This window comes from Panulirus ornatus, chromosome 16 (genome assembly GCF_036320965.1).
Source record: "Panulirus ornatus isolate Po-2019 chromosome 16, ASM3632096v1, whole genome shotgun sequence".
In the NCBI taxonomy this organism is placed as follows: domain Eukaryota; kingdom Metazoa; phylum Arthropoda; class Malacostraca; order Decapoda; family Palinuridae; genus Panulirus; species Panulirus ornatus.
The window spans coordinates 30,302,323-30,320,480 of record NC_092239.1 but is presented as its reverse complement, the minus strand read 5'-3'; the positions used below and the strand labels follow the sequence as shown (position 1 = coordinate 30,320,480).

The following is an 18,158-nucleotide window of genomic DNA, read 5'->3' as shown; positions in this document are numbered from 1 at the left end:
TGCTTTCCGAGGTAATGTTCATGACTTCCACACATTCTTCAACGCTCCCAGAACTTTCATTCCCTCCCCCACCCTATGATTCACTTCCGCTTCCATGGTTCCATCCGCTGCCAAATCCACTCCCAGATATCTAAAACACTTCACTTCCTCCAGTTTTTCTCCATTCAAACTTACCTACCAATTGACTTGTCCCTCAGCCCTACTGTACCTAATTACCTTGCTCTTATTCACATTTACTCTCAGCTTTCTTCTTTCACACACTTTACCAAACTCAGTCACCAGCTTCTGCAGTCTCTCACATGAATCAGCCACTAGCGCTGTATCATCAGCGAACAACAACTGACTCACTTCCCAAGCTCTCTCATCCACAACAGACTTCATACTTGCCCCTCTTTCCAAAACTCTTGCATTCTTCTCCCTAACAACCCCATCCATAAAAAAATTAAACAACCATGGAGACATCACACACCCCTGCCGCAAACCTACATTCACTGAGAACCAATCACTTTCCTCTCTTCCTACACTTATACATGCCTTACATCCTCGATAAAAACTTTTCACTGCTTCTAACAACTTGCCTCCAACACCATATATTCTTAATACCTCCCACAGAGCATCTCTATCAACTCTGTCATACGCCTTCTCTAGATCCATAAGTGCTACATACAAATCCATTTGCTTTTCTAAGTATTTCTCACATACATTCTTCAAAGCAAACACATGATCCACACATCCTCTACCACTTCTGAAACCACATTGCTCTTCCCCAATCTGATGCTCTGTACATGCCTTCACCCTCTCAATCAATACCCTCCCATATAATTTCCCAGGAATACTCAGCAAACTTGTACCTCTATAATTTGAGCACTCACTCTTATCCCCTTTGCCTTTGTACAATGGCACTATGCAAGCATTTCGCCAATCCTCAGGCACCTCACCATGAGTCATACATACATTAAATAACCTTACCAACCAGTCAACAATACAGTCACCCCCTTTTTTAATAAATTCCACTGCAATACCATCATAACCTACTGCCTTGCCGGCTTTCATCTTCCGCAAAGCTTTTACTACCTCTTCTCTGTTTACCAAATCATTTTCCCTAACCCTTTCACTTTGCACACCACCTTGACCAAAACCCTATATCTGCCACTCTATCATCAAACACATTCAACAAACCTTCAAAATACTCACTCCATCTCCTTCTCACATCACCTCGCAAGCGTGGGAGACAGTGACAAAGCAAAATGAATGAATATTTATTTTTTTTAATTTTCCACAAGAAGGAACAGAGAAGAGGGCCAGGTGAGGATATTCCCTCAAAGGCCCAGTCCTCTGTTCTTAACGCTACCTCGCTATCGCGGGAAATGGCGAATAGTATGAAAAAAAAAAAAAAAAAAAATATATATATATATATATATATATATATATATATATATATATATATATATATATATTGAATGTAGGTTTGCGGCAGGGGTGTGTGATGTCTCCATGGTTGTTTAATTTGTTTATGGATGGGGTTGTTAGGGAGGTAAATGCAAGAGTCTTGGAAAGAGGGGCAAGTATGAAGTCTGTTGGGGATGAGAGAGCTTGGGAAGTGAGTCAGTTGTTGTTCGCTGATGATACAGCGCTGGTGGCGGATTCGTGTGAGAAACTGCAGAAGCTGGTGACGGAGTTTGGTAAAGTGTGTGGAAGAAGAAAGTTAAGAGTAAATGTGAATAAGAGCAAGGTTATTAGGTACAGTAGGGTTGAGGGTCAAGTCAATTGGGAGGTGAGTTTGAATGGAGAAAAACTGGAGGAAGTGAAGTGTTTTAGATATCTGGGAGTGGATCTGGCAGCGGATGGAACCATGGAAGCGGAAGTGGATCATAGGGTGGGGGAGGGGGCGAAAATTCTGGGGGCCTTGAAGAATGTGTGGAAGTCGAGAACATTATCTCGGAAAGCAAAAATGGGTATGTTTGAAGGAATAGTGGTTCCAACAATGTTGTATGGTTGCGAGGCGTGGGCTATGGATAGAGTAGTGCGCAGGAGGATGGATGTGCTGGAAATGAGATGTTTGAGGACAATGTGTGGTGTGAGGTGGCTTGATCGAGTGAGTAACATAAGGGTAAGAAAGATGTGTGGAAATAAAAAGAGCGTGGTTGAGAGAGCAGAAGAGGGTGTTTTGAAGTGGTTTGGGCACATGGAGAGAATGAGTTAGGAAAGATTGACCAAGAGGATATATGTGTCGGAGGTGGAGGGAACGAGGAGAAGAGGGAGACCAAACTGGAGGTGGAAAGATGGAGTGAAAAAGATTTTGTGTGATCGGGGCCTGAACATGCAGGAGGGTGAAAGGAGGGCAAGGAATAGAGTGAAAGGAAACAGACGAAAGAAATGGCCCAACCCCCCCATACACATGTATATACATACGTCCACACACGCAAATATACACACCTACACAGCTTTCCATGGTTTACCCCAGACGCTTCACATGCCTTGATTCAATCAACTGACAGCACGTCAACCCCAGTATACCACATCGCTCCAATTCACTCTGTTCCTTGCCCTCCTTTCACCCTCCTGCATGTTCAGGCCCCGATCACACAAAATCCTTTTCACTCCATCTTTCCACCTCCAATTTGGTCTCCCTCTTCTCCTCGTTCCCTCCACCTCCGACACATATATCCTCTTGGTCAATCTTTCCTAACTCATTCTCTCCATGTGCCCAAACCACTTCAAAACACCCTCTTCTGCTCTCTCAACCACGCTCTTTTTATTTCCACACATCTTTCTTACCCTTATGTTACTCACTCGATCAAGCCACCTCACACCACACATTGTCCTCAAACATCTCATTTCCAGCACATCCATCCTCCTGCGCACTACTCTATCCATAGCCCACGCCTCGCAACCATACAACATTGTTGGAACCACTATTCCTTCAAACATACCCATTTTTGCTTTCCGAGATAATGTTCTCGACTTCCACACATTCTTCAAGGCCCCCAGAATTTTCGCCCCCTCCCCCACCCTATGATCCACTTCCGCTTCCATGGTTCCATCCGCTGCCAGATCCACTCCCAGATATCTAAAACACTTCACTTCCTCCAGTTTTTCTCCATTCAAACTCACCTCCCAATTGACTTGACCCTCAACCCTACTGTACCTAATAACCTTGCTCTTATTCACATTTACTCTTAACTTTCTTCTTCCACACACTTTACCAAACTCAGTCACCAGCTTCTGCAGTTTCTCACATGAATCAGCCACCAGCGCTGTATCATCAGCGAACAACAACTGACTCACTTCCCAAGCTCTCTCATCCCCAACAGACTTCATACTTGCCCCTCTTTCCAAAACTCTTGCATTTACCTCCCTAACAACCCCATCCATAAACAAATTAAACAACCATGGAGACATCACACACCCCTGCCGCAAACCTACATTCACTGAGAACCAATCACTTTCCTCTCTTCCTACACGTACACATGCCTTACATCCTCGATAAAAACTTTTCACTGCTTCTAACAACTTTCCTCCCACACCATATATTCTTAATACCTTCCACAGAGCATCTCTATCAACTCTATCATATGCCTTCTCCAGATCCATAAATGCTACATACAAATCCATTTGCTTTTCTAAGTATTTCTCACATACATTCTTCAAAGCAAACACCTGATCCACACATCCTCTACCACTTCTGAAACCACACTGCTCTTCCCCAATCTGATGCTCTGTACATGCCTTCACCCTCTCAATCAATACCCTCCCATATAATTTACCAGGAATACTCAACAAACTTATACCTCTGTAATTTGAGCACTCACTCTTATCCCCTTTGCCTTTGTACAATGGCACTATGCACGCATTCCGCCAATCCTCAGGCACCACACCATGAGTCATACATACATTAAATAACCTTACCAACCAGTCAACAATACAGTCACCCCCTTTTTTAATAAATTCCACTGCAATACCATCCAAACCTGCTGCCTTGCCGGCTTTCATCTTCCGCAAAGCTTTCACTACCTCTTCTCTGTTTACCAAATCATTTTCCCTAACCCTCTCACTTTGCACACCACCTCGACCAAAACACCCTATATCTGCCACTCTATCATCAAACACATTCAACAAACCTTCAAAATACTCACTCCATCTCCTTCTCACATCACCACTACTTGTTATCACCTCCCCATTTGCGCCCTTCACTGAAGTTCCCATTTGCTCCCTTGTCTTACGCACTTTATTTACCTCCTTCCAGAACATATCCCTGGGGATAGGGGAGAAAGAATACTTCCCACACATTCCTCACGTGTCGTAGAAGGCGACTAAAGGGGACGGGAGCGGGGGGTCAGTGCAGGATGGAACCATTGAAGCGGAAGTAAATCATGGGGTGGGGGAGGGGGCGAAAATCCTGGGAGCCTTGAAGAATGTGTGGAAGTCGAGAACATTATCTCGGAAAGCAAAAATATGTATGTTTGAAGGAATAGTGGTTCCAACAATGTTGTATGGTTGCGAGGCGTGGGCTATGGATAGAAGTAAGTCATTGCACTCAAGGAGTAAAGTTGTGTACTTTGAGGGGTGAGGTCATCATACTCAGGAAGTTAATGTTTTTATCACACATCCATAATACTCATTTTCATAATCTTAACTAATAGGTACTCTGTCTGTACTTATCAGTGATCCAGTAACAGCTAACTTTAATATTCTCAACCTATTTCATTCTAATTTTTACAGTCAACTTGCATCCACATTATATGACCCATGGTTCACATCAGCTACCTGCCAGTATAGCATGGTTACTACACTCATGAATTTAGCACTGTTGTGATAATGATGATAATGCTTCTGGAGAGGACCTGAGTCATAACAAGGTAGCTATTCCCTACAGATCCACAGCTGCCCACCGACTTCCCTCATCCCTCCTGTGACCCACCTTTTGACAACTATGTCAGATACAACGGTGCTTGCTACAGACCTATCGCCACTGCCAAGACTTGGCAGGTGAGGAATCATTAGAAATCTACCAACCATATTCTGTAGAATGAGTCATGCAACACAAACATGCAATTTGTTGCCTTAACATTTGATGACTGGACAGAGCAATTCAAATTTTCAAAATATATTTTCCCTCATAGATTCACAGAGTTATATATAATTTAAGATATATGAAGTGTCAGTACAGAAATATTTTTGAATTACATAAAGAAGATCAAAATAAAGATGAATACAAAGTGCAAAAGGTAGAGAGGAAGAAGAAATGAGAATTTTTCCTAATCTAAAAAGTCTACAACACACAGTTGCAGAATAATACCACTTGCAGTGAAATAAGAAAGGTACAGTGGAGAGCAAAGTGAAACCAGATTCCATGAATGGAAGATACCTTGGGAGATAAACCAAACAAAAAATTCAGTAATCTACTGAATATGCTACTGAGAATGAGTGAGAATATAAATACACACGAAAGAGAGAAGTGGGAGTTCTCGTCCTACTCAAAGGCTCAGGCTGGTGGTGTCTAAATGTGTGTGGATGTGATCATAAAGAGAGGTGAAGAAGGGGAAGAATGAGTGGTGTCTAAATGTGTGTGGATGTAATCATAATGACAGGTGAGGAAGGGGAAGAATGGTTCGGATATGTCTTAGGAGTAAAGTTAAAGGGTTGATGAGAAGACAAGAGGTAGGGAAGGAGTAGCACTACCCCTGAAGCAAAAGTTGTATGTGTGAAAGAGTGATGTGAGTAAAAATTAAAGTGGATTGAGGGAGATGGGTGATTAGAAGTGCTTATCCACCAGGCCATGAGAATAAAGAACATGAGGCAAGTGTTTTTGGAGAAGCTGAGTGAGTGTGTCAGTAGTTTTGATGTAAGGGACTGGGTATCAGGGATGTGTGATTTGAAGGTGAGTAATGCAGCAGTTGAGGGTATAACAGAGGGCATGAGGTATTCAGCATTGTAAATGAAAATGGAGAACAGCTTATGGAGACATTTGCTGAAAAAGAACTGGTGATTGGGAATACCTGGTTTAAAAAGGGGGACATAAACAAGTATACATATGTAAATGGAAAGATGGTCGGCAGGCATTATTAGATTACATATTGATTGATAGGTGTGTGTGAAAAAGAGACTTTTGGATGTAAATGTGATCAGAAAGGCAGCTGATGGGATGTCTATCGCTATCTTGTGGAGGGAAGGTTAAAGATTTGTTCAGGTTTTTCAGAAAACAGGTAACATTGATGGTAAGAAGAGAGTGGTGAGAGTACATGAGCTTGAAGAAGAGAAGTTTATGAAGAAATACTAAGAGAAAGTGAGAGCAGATTGGCAAAAAGGTGAGCATAAACGAAGCAAGGGGAGTGGGTGAGGATCAGGGAAGCAGCTCTGGCATGTGTGAGAGATGCATGTGGGCAAATTAGAAAGAGTAGTGAGTGATGGGATCAAGAGGTGAATTTGCTAGTGAAAGAAAAAGTAGAGGATTTTGGGTGGTATTTACAGGGAATGAGTGTAAATGATGGAAGGATGTATAAAAGAGCGACACAAGGTCAACAGGAGGGTGCAGAGGTTGAAAAAGAGAGCAAATGAGATCTGGGACAAGTGAATTTCAACAAGGAGAACAAGATGTGTTGAAAAGAAGTTAATAATGTGCAAAAAACAAGTTAACATATAGGAAAATTGGTGAAGGGTGCAACAGGTCGTGATGTAGTGAGGAGAAGTAGTGAGCATTTTGAAGGACTGTTGAATGTATTTGATAACATGGTGGAAGATGTAGGATGTTTGGTTTAGGGTGGTACGAGAAGTGAGAGACAGTTATGGAGAGTGGTTTAGTGAAGAAGGAAGTGGTGGTGAAAGCCTTACATAAGATGAAATGTAGCTAGGCAGCTGGAGTGAATGGTATTGCAGTTGAATTTCTTAAGAAAGGGGGTGGCTGTGTTGTTGATTGGTTGGTAAGGATTTTCATTGTATGTATGGATCATGGTGAGGTGCCTGAGGATTTGCAGAATGCATGTATAGTGACAGTGTATAAAGCAAAGGGGATAAAGTGAACATTCAAACTACTGAGGTATAAATATGTTGGATGTACGTTAAGTTGTATGGGAGGGTTTTGATTGAAAAGGTGAAGGCACATACAGAGCATCAGACAGGCAAGGAGTAGTGTGGTTTTAGAAGTGATGGAGGATGTATGGATCAGGTGTTTACTTTAAAGAATGTGTGTGAGATACACTTAGATACAGATGGATTTGTGTGAAGCATTTATGGATCTGAAAAAAGCATATGATAGGGTTTACAGAGATGCTTGCGGAAGTTCTTATGAATATATGGTGTGGGAGGAACACTGCTAGAAGCAGTGTAAGATTTTATCAAGGGTGGAAGGCATGTATATGAGCAACAAGAGAGGAGATTAAATTGTTCCAAGGGGTGATGTCACCATGGTTGTTCAACTTGTTTATAGATGGGATGGTGAGGGAGGTAAATACAAGAGTCTTGGAGACATGGGCAAATATACAGTCTGTAGATGATGAAAGGGTCTGGAAGTGAGTCTGTTGTTATTTGCTGATGATATAGCACTGGTGGCAGATTTGAGTGAGAAACTGCAGAAGATGGTGATGGAGTTTGGGAGAGTGTGTGAAAGGAAGTTGACAGTAAACGTGAATAATAGAAAGGTTATTAGGTTAAGCAGTGTTAAGGGACAGGTTAGTTGTGGTATGAGTTTGATTGGAGGAACTTTGAGGAAGTGAAATGTTTAAATACCTGGGAGTTACATGGTAGCGAATGAGAATATAGAAGCGGAAGTGAGTCATGGGGTGGGAGAGAGGGTGAAAGTTTTGGGAGCACTGAGGAATGTGTAGAAAGAGAGCATGTTATCTGAAAGGGCAAAAATGGGATGTCTGAAGGTATAGTAGTCCCAACAATATTATATGCATGCTAGGCATATGCTACAGATAATACTGTGTTGGAAATGAAATGTTTGAGGACAATATGTGGTGTGAGTTGATTTGACTGAGTAATGAAAGGGTAAGAGGGAGTTGTGGTTATGAAAACAGGAATTTTGAGAGTGCAGAAGAGGGTGTGTTGAAATGGCTTGGACATATGGAGAGAATTATAGAGAAAAGGTTGACAAAGAGGATATATGTGTTAGAAGTGGAGGGAACAAGGTGAACAGAGAAACCAAATTGGAGATGAAGGGATGGAGTGAAAAGAATTTTGAGCAATCGGGGCCTGCACATGCAAGGGGGTGAAAGGTGTGCAAGAAATAAGGTGAATTAGAATGGTGTGATACACTGGGGTTATTGTGTCATCAATGGACTGAACAGGGCACGTGAAGCATGCAGGGTAACCACGGAAAGGTCTGTGGGAGCCTGGTTGTGGATAGGGAGCTCTGGTTTCAGTGCATTACATGTGACAGCTAGAAAATTAACATGAGTAGATGTGGCCTTTCTTAATCTGTTCCTGGCACTACCTCACTAACATGGAAAATAGTGAAGTATGAAAAAATCTTTCAAGAAATTCTAAAAATTTGAATTTTTTCAAATACTAAGCATCTGAAAAAAAGATTATCAGAATGAATGCATGGCATTACAGAATGCAGTAAGAAAATTAATCAAAGTGTTATATGATCTCAAGAGTAACTTGTATATCACTGGGGACTGAAATTTCTTGATACAATCATTTAGAGTGGTATCAAAATTTATAAGCACATTATTCATATTTCTTATGGGAAATACCTTTCCTGTTGATGTTTCTTATAATTTCAATTAATCATGCAATCTAACAGGAAGCAGAGTCTTCTTGTGAGAGTGAAGGAGCTCACCTGGCATCAATTTTAGACCTCTCAGAAGGTGCAATGATGTGGGTCTTGACTGAAGAGAATGGCTTCAGTCATACGTGGTTAGGGTTGAATAATCTCCAGGTAAGTAATCAGTCCGTAGCTTTTCATTGGTTATGTCATTTGCTTGTATCACCTTTGTAAGCCTTGACATTTAGAAATGTAAATGTACAGAGGATTTGTCTGAAAAATTTCAATAAAAATGAATCGGCAAACTTTTCTGTGGTTAAATTGTTAAGTACACATAATGTTCAGTTTGTGTAATGCAACACAAAAGATTAGAAAGTCATTTATCATTAAAGTAAGGGATGTAAGAATTATAGGTATATTACCTTGCCAAGTTAAAGGAAGAATATTTCAAAGAGAAAAACGAAAGGAAGAAAGCTCACAAGCTGCAAACTAATACATTTTGGGAAGATGTATGATTTTGGAATTCTGAGTCATCTTTAGAGCCACTTTTGAATTATACTGAAGATGAAAAAAAGATGATTATAGGCAACAGTTACTGATTCAGGTAAGGGTTTCTAAAGAAAAAACAGAAAAAGTTGATATAGCATACATAATGTATGTGATGTGAAGTGAAGCCTTCTGTATATGTACCTGGGTTACCAGGTTTTATACTTGTGGTGCCATGGAAGATATCAAGAAATGTGGCTGAAAGGGGAATTATGGAGTTAATCCAAAGTTCATTGCAATCTATCTCTACTTGTTGATTATCTAAGAAATAAGGGATACACACACTACATATAAGGAAATAGTTTAGATCTAATATGAATAATTTTTACATGACAATCCTCATTTTTTTCTTTCATACTATTCGTCATTTCCCGCGTTAGCAAGGTAGCGTTAAGAACAGAGGACTGGGCCTCTGAGGGAATATCCTCACCTGGCCTCGTTCTCTGTTCCTTCTTTTGGAAAATTAAAAAAAAACGAGAGGGGAGGATTTCCAGCCCCCCGCTCCCAAAGTCCCCCATTTTTTTAAAGATAATTACTTGAAAAAGTTTTGTTCACAAAAGACAAATGACATAAAGATCAAATGAAATAAGTTTGATTTCTTTGGATCACCAGTAAAGAGGTCAATGCATATCACTAAGATACAAAGAAACACAAGAAAATATTTGAAATAAGGATATAAGGTTACGTGCAAGTAGGAGGAAAATCTGCTGATGAAAAAGAAATTGTTTCAACTTTGTAAATCAGGACACCCATTGATAGAAAAAAGTATGAATAATGATATGAGAAGTGGATCTTCAATCCCTTATTGCAACTGAAGAAGGTGATAATACAAAAGCTGCTTGATCTATATGTAGCTGTTATACCCTGTAACAGAGCCGAAGCCTACAACAACTGAGAGTGGATTTACAACCATGAAATTTCTTGAAGTTCGGTAGGATTCACTTGAACAGATTAGCCTGAGGTCCATAATTGGTGAACATCACTCATCAGCAATGATGGAAACTCCCAGAGGATCTTAAGAATGCAAAAGTGTCACTGCAGATATTGGCAAAATGAGTTTTAGAAACAGAAGCTTGGTAAGATAGATTGACAACATGGATGTCTGACTTGTGGACATCTGATCTGCATATATCACAGAGCAAAGTCTCGACTTGGATAATGTTGCAGTGGTGCCACAAGCTTTACCACCACATCTAAAGTCTAAACATTGTTTGTTTGTGACTTGGAACTTTGACAGTTTGTCCTATTGTGATCAAAGGATGTCTTTTTTATTTGTCAGTTCTTAACTGAAAAATGCAAAATAATGAAGACCTCTGGATTTTTATATCTTCCACAGAGTTATAAACTTAAATATATGCATCAAAGACCTGTTCAACCTTGATTGGATTTGATGTGCTCTTTATGTCTTCTGGGATGTGATGGGTGGTGGCACTAGGATGTGTGATGTTTAGGGGCACTGGGATGTGCTCATGTACAAACCAAGCAATAAGTTGATCATCTTCTATGATGAGGACAAGATAGCAAGGGAAAACTTTGTTTTTATTTCTAAATTTTCCAACTATGGGATGAAAAGAAGGGCCATTAGCAATCATACAGTGAACTATAAGCATCAGCTCATAGCCTACACTGAACTGTGAACAAGAGTCTATAACTTACAGCAAACTGTAAACAATCAGTTCATGACCTACAAAGAACTGTGAACATCAGACCATAACCTACAAAAGAACTGTTAACATCAGTCCATAACCTACAGTCATCTGTTAATGTCAGTACATAACCTACGATGAACAGTGAATATCAGTCCATAATCTAAAGTCATTTGTAAATGTCAGTCCATAACCTTCAGTGAACTGTGAATATCAGCCAATAAGCTTCAGTCAACTTTAAACATTTGTCCATAACTTACAGTGAACTGTGATCATCAGTCCATGAACTAGAGCTGTGAACATCGGTCCATAAATTACAGTACATTCTGAACATCAGTCCATAACCTTCAGTGAAATGTAACATCATGTTATCTTTCATTGACCAATGTATTAGGAGTAAAGAGGAATGGATAGCTGACACTGTACATGAGGACAGCCTTTTCTTAGAAGTGATGCCTGATATACCTGCCTTCTCAGGTGTCATCACCACAATAGCGAAGATATACTATGAACTTGAAATTACTCTGCAAAATATAAAGAATTATAAAAACAACATGTCACAAATTCATTAGTAAAAAAACTGTTGTCAGTGTGCAAAACGAGAGTTAAGAAGCGAATTATGAGATGACGTAAAGATACATTGATCATCTACCTTGATGTTAACATAAAATTCTTGTGGTGTGGGCAGATAACAGCTGTTTCTCTGGTAATGTAAGTTTAGTAGTTAAGTTAACAGTAGAATTCACAAGCAAGCGTTTTGAATTGCACACCTAAATATTCAACATAATGATCTGGGAAGATTACATATGAGCAAATTACTTGATAAAGGTTTCCTTGAATATTCATAATGCATACAGACAGATATACTGTAAAGACACAATAATTGTAACTACTACTAATGTCACTGTCCACCAATAATTTTCTAACCCATAATCTCCATTCTAGGACAAACACATCTTTAAATGGTCTGATGGTTGGCCAGCACTGTACACCAACTGGGCCTTTGGGGAACCAAATGTTACTCTAGATGATTATAACTGCATCAGACTAGGGTCTACAAATGGTCTCTGGTCTGTAGAGAGATGTGAAGAGGCCAGCCCATTCATCTGCAAATTTAGAGAGGGTGAGTGTAAACTGTAAAGAGATGAATATGTGGTTAGAATTATGGGAGACACAGTAAAATATAAGGAGGATTATGAGGATTAATGTAAATGGTAAGCATTAGATTGATAAATTTCTTAGTAGAATATACGATGAAGGGGAGACAGGAAAAGCTTAGGAATGTCATATTTGCAATAGATGGTGTGTGGGATGAAAGAACAAAATGAGAAGTGATACATTATGGTGGAAAAAGGGAGTAATGAATAGAGAGAAAGCTCCATTCGATAAGTGAATTCTAATAAAGAGCAAGTAAGGGAAAGAATAGAGAATATCTACTGATAATGAAGCATACAAGAGTCAGTAAAGAGCAAAAAGGAATAAGATTTTTTTTAACAAAGTAAAAGAAGGCAAAAGAGGTTAGGAAATAATAGAAAGAATGAAAATGAAAGTGTAATTTTCATTGAAATACTGAAAATTAAATAGAATAATTTAGACACAGTTGAAGTTTTGTGAATGTGCACAGAAAGCTAGAGATAAGATAAAGATAGAAAAAGGATGTGAAGTGAGAAGTTATAAGAGGAAGCATCAGCTGAGAAGGTAACTCTATAAGATCATGACATGTCCACTAGATCAGTAAAGCAACAGAGTTGATACTGAAGTAAGGAGATAAGATGGTACACAATTGCTTTCTAATACTATGTTCATATATGTGGCAGCATATAGGCAGAGAAATTTGATGTATACTTTGATTAACCTAATCAATTTACTTTTGCATAATAGAATAAATGTAGAAAATGGTCATAAAGAGCAAATGATGAATTAATTTGCTATCTATAAGACTTGAAATGCACAGGAAGACCATGGGCAGTGTTGACAGGATAAATAAGGATCATGATGCCAAAATAAGCAGCTTAGCTGTGGAGGTGAAGCTATCCAACTATAAATATCTGTGATGCCTGTTCCCAACTGGAACTCTCTCAATGGGGTGGCCACAGCAATAGTCTCCATAACTAGCAGATTCCAGTGCTGCTTCTTAGCCTTTAGTTCCCCACCCTTAACAGGCCACTAGCAGAGGGCAACTCTAGCACAGTGTTTGCAGAGGCTCCTACCTAATATTCCTACAGACTACTTCTAAGTAATGCTTCTGCCCATTGTTCATACCTACTACTTCTACTTAGTGTTTCCACCTAATGCTCCTGCCTAAAGCTGAAGATGAAGACTGTGTGTAGTGTCAACCTATTAGTGTAAAGAAGATACTAAGTGAATCTGATGATTTGGATTAATTTTAGAATACATAAAGAAAAGAAAGCTACCATAAGTGACAAAATGCAGATGTTAAGTCTCTCAAAAAAAAGTATAGGAATTTAAAGCTTCAGTACTAAAAAGAAATCTTACAGGCACAATGAAATTTGTCATTCAAGAAAGTATACCTCAAAAATTTTCTCATCACTTTTGAGTAGGAATGCTGCACTCTGGCTCACTTTAAGGATAACACTTTCCATTACGAAGGTCAAACTCTCAAGCATAATGTCATTAGTTTCTGTCATCTTATCTTTCAAATGTTGAAATGTCTGTGACTTGTTGATATAGTCTTTTAAATGATCCAGTGAAAAGAAGTCTCCACTTGACAGATTTAGTAATCTTAGGCCAGTTGATGTTTCATTTACAAGAAATTACCTTGTCTTGGAATGGTCCACCCAACACATTGGTGTTGCTTCTACTGGAAGACAAGTGGTTCCATCCTGCCAAAACCAATTCCTTTTGGTTCAGTCTTGACCATGACGATCTGAGGGAGTTTAGATCTTATCACAGTATCCTTCACTATTCACCATTACAGTGTTACTGTTAGCATCCTAGAGAGAGTAAGGAGGAATTATTGCATTTTTGCCATAATTCCATGGTACACAGTAACTTGCAGAGGATTCATTGGGCACTGTTGCAATGTTCTCTGATTTTCTGAGGCCTACAAACACTGCTTGTGTTTAATATTAAAACCATTCAACTGAAAGTGGGCTCTATCTCATTATCAAATAAAAATTATCCTTTCATCTTTTATAGCAAATTCCAAATGTCCCTTTTAAGAGGAATTGCATTAATCACATTAGTTGGAATAATATCTTACACTAGCTGAACTCTGTAATGAACACTGCAAACTGCTTCTTAAACTACACCTTAAAGAGGTTTCAGAAATTTCATTTTCTACTTAATGTCTTTTGGTAAATTTCTTTGGTCTTCTCAGAAAACCAGTGTGCACATGCCTAATATCTCCTTATGTTCTTTCACCCTGTGGTCTATCTAATTGTGGCTTATCACTTACTGTTCTGCTTTACGGAATTCTTAAACCATACCTACAGATGGCATGTTCAAAAAGAGCAACATTAACATCAATCAAGTTCTTGACAGTATGCTCTTTGAGCTGTGATGTGAAACTCAGCAATATGACAGTGTTTTGTGGGCATTCGCCTGTTCATTATATTCAAATTGTAACCTCTAATATGCATTCTGAAAAAAAATGATTAATACTTTGGAAAATATGAAAAATAAAATCCCAACATTTCTTCTGGCAGACTGTGAAAACAACGGGTATTGAGGGACTGCTTTAAGGGTAATTCTAGAGTATACGGGAGATCATTATGTTCCCTATCATGGTTATTTGATTAATGGGGATAGTGAGAGAGGTTATATTTTTTGAGGGAAGTGGTAGGTGAAACATAATGCTAGAAGGGATCCAAAAGCTGGTCATGTTTCTGTATGTAAAGAATATTGTATTAAGTAGAACTAGTAAACTGTCAATGATTTATGGGGCTGATTACACAGTATTTCTTAAAAACGAATATGCGGACATAAATGAAAGCAAATGGAGGAGTCCTTGTCAGAAGGTACATGAGTTTGAAGGGAGGGATTAAGTTTCAAAGGGACTTCTGAAAGTGGCAACATATGAAGCTTTAATAATTGTACAGTAAATGATGTAATTTGCCAATAGATTAAAAAGCAGAGCAGAAGCAGTTCAAGAAAATCATTCTAAAAAAGTGGAAGGAATGAGCAATAAGGGAAGAAGAAAGATGGGTGACTTTGTGAAGAATAAATTTTGTCAATAAAGTGAAAGACCACATACTAAGATGTACTGGTATGTAAAATGAAATGAATTTGGAAAAAGTTTATATTTAAATCAGGTAAGTAGAAATGCATTCCAACCTACTTGACTTGGATAAGCTCTTTCCATATCAATTCTTGACACATGTCAGAATATCTCAGTATTCCATATTTGGATAGTATAAACAAAGTATGGCAAAAGGCGATATGTACCTAGAAGTCATGTGTGCTTCCATGGAGGAATCAGTGCCAATATCATGATGAAAACATCTTTTGAGCTTCAAACATTGTCAGCACACATTGTATGCTGGGGTTGTAGAAGAATCTGTCCAGGCCCAGAAAGGTAGGTCCTCACGAGATGGTCTCCAAGCTTAAAGAGGTGACTTCTCATATGATGTCAAGGCTTAGATACGTAGGCTTTCAGAATATGGTGTCCAGGCTTAGATAGGTAGGTTCTCAGAATATGGTGTCCAGACCAGGAAAGTAGGTTTTCATGAGATGGTGTCTAGGCCTTAAAAGATAATTTCTTAGGAGATGGTGTCCCTGGAATGGTAGGTCCTCAGGAGCTGTTGTACATGCATAGAAATGTAGTTTCTTAGGAGATAGTGTCAAGGCTTGAAAAGGTAGGGAGGTTCTCAGCTTCATATTCAAATGATTATTGGAGTTCTCCCTGACTTTACCGTAAAGAAGTCTTGCTTTATACAATTTGCTGTATGAAAGTATGGCAAACAGTATTTAGGATATACTTTCTTTACTTTCTGGTATAATTTTCTTTCAAAATGAATGACTGTTGTCATACTTAGAGAAACAGTTTGATTATAATGTCTCAGAAGATAGTACGGGATGTAACAAATTAGTCTGGCTCTGAGGATAACCCATATGCATGTAGATAATACAAATGAAAACAGTTTGTAAGTTTTAACCAGCATTGAAGAATACTATCTAAAATACATTTTTTACACTCTTGGCCTTCTTTTCACAATGAAAACAGCACTATTTGAATTTTTCCACGACTGAAATCTTATAACAAAAGGTAAATTCTATTTCTAAATTCTAATAAGAATACCAAAAACATTCTAGTTCAGATACGAAAATAATTTTTGCTTTTCTATTATTCTTAGGCATGGTGCCAACCCCTGACCCTGCAGTAAATGGTCACTGTCCCGACTCCCGCTGGCTGGACCTGGGCGGTGGATACTGTTACCTTGTCTTCGAACAGACAAAGCCATGGAAGGATGCCAGTATGAAGTATGATTATATCTCATCTTTGATTTGCATGATTGATATGATCATAAAAGCTTGTTCTCAGTTCCATAACAGTTGATAACAGCATGTCTTGAAATTAGGATCAGATATATTTGCCAAATTTCTTATAATTTTCTTATAATTGTTTTCTTTTGGGTTCCCTTCAAATTTTTCATGTATCTTCACTTATCATTGGCTTATCCAGAGAAGCAACTGTCAGTCTGTCATACAATCTATGATAGTTCAAAAGGTGTGAATGTCTCTTCAGTGTGACATAAACAATGACATATCTTTATTTTCCAATTCAAGTGCTGTTTCATTCCTCATCACATGATTTTGAGAAAATGAAAATGATGAATGATGTGGGAAAAATTCTGCATGCTTTACCTTGCTTTGAATGCTGGAAATAATAATCATTATAAAGAGAGAATAGTGTTTATGCCAGAGCCATAAGCAGCCCCATAGAGTTGTCAGTGACACTAAGGCAGGATCTGTCATGCTAGAGTGAAATATTAAATGTAATGCACAGCCCAGTCATGCAAACATCAAATAGGAATCTTTCCTTTCAGCACAAGATTGGTGTGTTCATGTTACCCACTTGTTTTCTTTCTGACCATCATTATGATAACCACAGGACGAGATCCATTAGTGTAATCAATGTCTGTCTTAAGTATCATCTGGTCATCCTCTGTGAGAGACTTTGGGTATCTGACATTGTAACCCATGACATTTTGAAAGCTTTGGCAGTGTGACATTATTGTCTGATAAAGCTACTTTCATTTTTTCTTCCTACCTTATTCTTGCAAGGAATAAAGTGAATTGGAATGATTTAGTATACCAGGGTTAATGTGCTGTTAGTGGACTGAACCAGAGCAGGTAATATGTCTTGGGTAAACCTTGGAAAGGTCTGTGGGGCCTGGATGTGGATAGGGAGCTGTGGTTTTGGTGCATTACACATGACTGCTAGAGACTGAGTGTGAACAAATGAGGCTTTTTTTCTTTTTTTGTCTGGTTTCCTGGGACTACCTTCCTGAAGCAGAATACTGTTTCCCGTGGGGCGGTGTGTCACCAAGAAGGGATGAGGGCAAGCAAGTATGAATGTATACAAGAGTATACATATATATTCTTTTCATACATATTTGCCATTTCGTGCATTAGTAAGGTAGCTTTAAGAACAGAGGACTGAGCCTAAGACGATTTACAGCCCCCTGCTCCCCTTTTTTACAATAAGCAGGGAATACATGGGAAGTATTCTTTCTCCCCTATCCCCAGGGATATATAAGTAAATAATAATTTTTTTTTTTTTTTGCTTTGTCGCTGTCTCCTGCGTTTGCGAGGTAGCGCAAGGAAACAGACAAAAGAAATGGCCCAACCCACCCCCATACACATGTATATACATACGTCCACACATGCAAATATACATACCTACACAGCTTTCCATGGTTTACCCCAGATGCTTCACATGCCTTGATTCAATCCACTGACAGCACATCAACCCCGGTATACCACATCGCTCCAATTCACTCTATTCCTTGCCCTCCTTTCACCCTCCTGCATGTTCAGGCCCCGATCACACAAAATCTTTTTCACTCCATCTTTCCACCTCCAATTTGGTCTCCCTCTTCTCGTTCCCTCCACCTCCGACACGTATATCCTCTTGGTCAATCTTTCCTCACTCATTCTCTCCATGTGACCAAACCATTTCAAAACACCCTCTTCTGCTCTCTCAACCACGCTCTTTTTATTTCCACACATCTCTCTTACCCTTACGTTACTTACTCGATCAAACCACCTCACACCACACATTGTCCTCAAAC

At 39.1% G+C, this 18,158-nt stretch overlaps 2 protein-coding genes across 6 annotated transcripts in view; one reads left to right on the top strand and one right to left on the bottom strand.

Moving 5' to 3' along the window:
- LOC139754203 (macrophage mannose receptor 1-like) overlaps positions 1-18,158 on the top strand; it is a 140,952-nt gene that overhangs the window by 87,434 nt on the left and 35,360 nt on the right. For all 5 annotated transcript variants that reach the window (XM_071671433.1, XM_071671438.1, XM_071671437.1 and 2 more), the window contains 4 exons: positions 4,877-4,989; positions 8,750-8,884; positions 11,848-12,025; positions 16,218-16,344. In XM_071671433.1, the coding sequence (XP_071527534.1) occupies positions 4,877-4,989; positions 8,750-8,884; positions 11,848-12,025; positions 16,218-16,344 (553 nt within the window). The remainder of the gene's footprint in view (positions 1-4,876; positions 4,990-8,749; positions 8,885-11,847; positions 12,026-16,217; positions 16,345-18,158) is intronic.
- The window catches only part of LOC139754205 (dnaJ homolog subfamily C member 30, mitochondrial-like), a 56,868-nt gene continuing 50,569 nt past the window's right edge, over positions 11,860-18,158 (bottom strand). Inside the window, exons 3-4 of the mRNA XM_071671443.1 lie at positions 13,681-13,789; positions 11,860-12,008 (exon numbers count right to left, since the gene is read on the bottom strand). Coding sequence (XP_071527544.1) covers positions 13,721-13,789 — 69 coding nt within the window. The 3' untranslated portion in view covers positions 11,860-12,008; positions 13,681-13,720. The remainder of the gene's footprint in view (positions 12,009-13,680; positions 13,790-18,158) is intronic.